The 3,877-nt window shown below is 52.7% G+C and overlaps 1 protein-coding gene across 1 annotated transcript in view; it reads right to left on the bottom strand.

Moving 5' to 3' along the window:
- Positions 1-942, bottom strand: part of LOC112139453 (noelin-3) — a 12,078-nt gene extending 11,136 nt beyond the window's left edge. The window contains exon 1 of the mRNA XM_024262265.2: positions 794-942. Coding sequence (XP_024118033.2) covers positions 794-940 — 147 coding nt within the window. The 5' untranslated portion in view covers positions 941-942. The remainder of the gene's footprint in view (positions 1-793) is intronic.
- Between the last annotated feature and the right edge of the window lie 2,935 nt (positions 943-3,877).

The following is a 3,877-nucleotide window of genomic DNA, read 5'->3' as shown; positions in this document are numbered from 1 at the left end:
TGTACAGACAGATATACAGACAGACAGATGTACAGGCAGACAGATGTTCCCACAGACGTACAGACAGATGTACCCACAGACAGACAGATGTACAGACAGACAGATGTTCCCACAGACGTACAGACAGACAGACGTACAGACAGACAGATGTTCCCACAGACAGACAGATGCACCTACAGACAGACAGATGTTCCCACAAACAGACGGAGGGACAGATGTTCCCACAGACAGACAGACGTACAGGCAGACGGACGGACAGATGTTCCCACAGACAGACAGACGTACAGAGAGACAGACGTACAGACAGACAGACAGATGTACCCACAGACAGACAGACGTACAGAGAGACAGACGTACAGAGAGACAGACGTACAGACAGACAGACGTACAGACAGACAGACGTACAGACAGACAGACAGATGTTCCCACAGACAGACAGATGTTCCCACAGACGTACACACAGACAGACAGATGTTCCCACAGACAGACAGATGTACCCACAGACAGGCAGATGTTCCCACAGACGTACAGAGAGACAGACGTACCCACAGACAGGCAGACACACAGACATGTCTGTCATGACAGTCGGTTTAGATTTACACTAATTGATCATTTTGATGATTCCTAGTCCATCAGTGTCCAGTCGAGGTCTCTTGGTCTGCTTCAGGACTTTAAGTCTCTTCCCTTCGTTTATCAGAGTCTTTCTCGCTGCAGACGCTCCTGAACCATCCCCCTCCCCCCCGCCCCCCCACCTGACGTTCTTGCCGTAGATGAATCTGACAGACAGGCGTACCTGAAAGTTCTTGTTGACGAGGGTCCTCCTGTCGGACTCGACCTGCCGGAACTTGGACCGGAGCCCTTTGATCTGGTTCTCCATCCTCATGATGTACTGAAAGTCTCTCTGGGTCCGGAGGTTCAGAACCTCGATGGACTGGGACATGTTCTGCACCTTTGGAGGGAAAGGGACAGCAGTGATCCAAACATGCGCCGGTCGGCCTGGAACTTCTAAAGTTTTCAGACTTCCTGCTGGTTAGCAGACATGTTTGCAGTTCTTGGATACTTCAGCGTCTGCTTCACAGTAAATGGACCGTTTCTAGACTAATGCGAGCTGCTGATGGTGAAAACACGTGTCAGAGTGAGGATGGACGCCGAGATGCTGCAGTTCAGTTGGATGAAAGCCGACATACAAACACAAACCAGCGGCTTTCTTTCTCCGCTGTGGCTTTAATTAAACCGGATCAGCGACAGGCATCGGTCTGCAGCTGAGTGGAGCCACATGCAGCATTGTGTTGTGTTGAAGGACCGCTGGCCCCAGGCAGCGCAGTCCATTAGAGGACAGGAGGATGTAGGACACGCTACCCGGCTCAGCTGCTGGGGTTCAGTTCCACGTCTGATTCAGAGTTTGAACATCAAACATCACCTGCTGGTTCACAAAACCCCTGAATCATGGAGACTTCCTCAAACTGCTGCAGCTGTTTCCTGTTCCTGAAGAGAAATGAAGCTGGTCTGTATTCATGGATGGACGGTGACGGAGGAGACAGAAACTCCGGTCGGACACCGACCAGCTCTCTCTGGACCAGGTGAGTCGAGCCAATCAAAAAGAAGAAACCCCTCCGTCAGAAACCAGCAGAGAGAAACAGGTAAAGATCTGCAGCTCTACCAGACCCCCCCACGAGTTCCTCTGTGGGGGATCGTGTCACCATGGAGACACTCTTCATCAGTCAGAGGAAGCTACTGGATGGAAAATGTCTGGAGGAGTCGAGAGGTTAGAGAGCCGGGGACTGCGTCTACCTGGGGAGGGAAGTTCATGTGGGCGGGGCGTGTGCAGACCTTCTCCAGGAGCTGTCGCAGCTGTCTTCCTTTGGCGTCTCTGGAGCACAGGCTCTGTTCGGGGGCCACCACGGTGCAGACGCACCTCCCGTCTGCGTCCTGAGCCGAGCTGTAGACCTGCCATCCCTCCTGTGGTCCGACCGTCTGCACAACAACACAAACACAACGCTGACCACACAAATGTGGCGTTGTGCAGTACGACCTCTGCCCCCAAAGCTCCGCCCCCATGACTGATAGTCTGCATGGATGTACTGCAGGAGTCTTCTCCGTGGACTGCAGCTTCACCAGAAACCGTTTGGATGAAGGATGGCGGTTCTGCTGGTTCTTTAGGAACTCTTCTGCTCCTTCAGACTGTCAGTCTCCTCTGTTACTTAATGGACGGCTTAGGTTAACAAGCCACTGCTGCATATTTACAGGTTTCACCATAAACTCGGGAATGTCCTGCATCTGCCTGACGCCGTCACCCAACCTGCACCTGGACAGAGACGCTGATGACCAGGAGGCTGATCTATGGACTCATGTCGCCTGCAGAGAGGCAGAGGTCTCCTCCAAACGACTCTTGTTCGTCCAGTCCAATACTTCTAGTGTTGATGGATTAGAGTCAGAGAGGAGCAGAACAGATGGTTCTGTGGACCTCTGCACAGAACAGACGGTTCTGTGGACCTCTGGACAGAACAGACGGTTCTGTGGACCTCTGGACAGAACAGACGGTTCTGTGGACCTCTGCACAGAACAGACGCTTCTGTGGACCTCTGGACAGAACAGATGGTTCTGTGGACCTCTGGACAGAACAGACGGTTCTGTGGACCTCTGCACAGAACAGATGGTTCTGTGGACCTCTGCACAGAACAGACGGTTCTGTGGACCTCTGGACAGAACAGACGGTTCTGTGGACCTCTGCACAGAACAGACGCTTCTGTGGACCTCTGCACAGAACAGATGGTTCTGTGGACCTCTGGACAGAACAGACGGTTCTGTGGACCTCTGCACAGAACAGATGATTCTGTGGACCTCTGCACAGAACCGTCCTTCTGCTCTGCTGCTCTCAGGAGGATGGATGGACCAGAGACCAACACAAACGTCTCCTCTGAGCTGCTGGGCTGGAAGATCCTGAAGTTCACTGGCTTCTTCCTGGATCTTTCATTTCCTCACAGGAACGTTGCTGCTCAGAGGAACTTCTGCTGTTAGTTTACACGGACCTGCAGAAGCAGCTGCAGACGGCTGCTTCCTCTTCAATCTGAAAACATCTCTACTCATTCTATTTCTCTCACCATTTCAGACCATCAAAAAGCTCCTTTAGACAGGAAGGGGCAGATGCAGGAGCAGTGACTGAGCTGATGCCCCTCAGACTCTTGTGAGAAACTTCTACATTCATCATAGACTCAGATCTGTTCCCTGAACACCAGATTTCTCTTCAGCTTTTTGCTGCTGTTTCTGCTCCTAAACTCTTCGCTCTTCTGCTGTGATGAAGGAGCAGATCTTAATCTGATCTTCAGCAGATCTTCACCTCCACCTGAAACTCCGGATCAAATCCTTCTCTTTCTGCCTTTGCTTTCAAACATCCCGGATGTGCCCAGGTGTAACCTGAGCTGGAACCGCGAAGACTCATCAGTTTGCGCGTGCACTCACCGCTGTGGGGGGGCAGGATCCGAACAGCAGCAGCAGCAGAGGGTTCAGGACCCCGGACAGCGACCGCATCCTCCGCCGTGTTCGAGAGCAGAAGAAAAATCCCGCAAGTTCTCGTCGGCGCGCTCGTGCCGCTGCGTTCACTGAGCTGTGGACTGAGGGGGGGGAGGGGGCACGTGCGGTCTCTCACTCTTTCACTCTCTCTCTCACTCTCTCTTTCTCTCACTCTCTCACAGTCTGTCTCACCTTCACCGTTCAGCCAATGAGAAGGGAGAACCCCCCCCCACCCCAACACACACACGACAGAAGTTTGAGGGTCTTGGCGTAGTGTAACCCTATTACCACCCCCGTCCCTTACAAGTGTGACATCACAGAGCAGCCCCTCCCAATTTTAAGAGAAAGCTTCAGTGTGTGTGTGTGT

The sequence above is a fragment of the Oryzias melastigma genome, linkage group LG17 (genome assembly GCF_002922805.2).
Source record: "Oryzias melastigma strain HK-1 linkage group LG17, ASM292280v2, whole genome shotgun sequence".
Taxonomy (NCBI): domain Eukaryota; kingdom Metazoa; phylum Chordata; class Actinopteri; order Beloniformes; family Adrianichthyidae; genus Oryzias; species Oryzias melastigma.
Note: the sequence above shows the minus strand (reverse complement) of the source record. Positions and strands in the feature narration are given on the sequence as shown.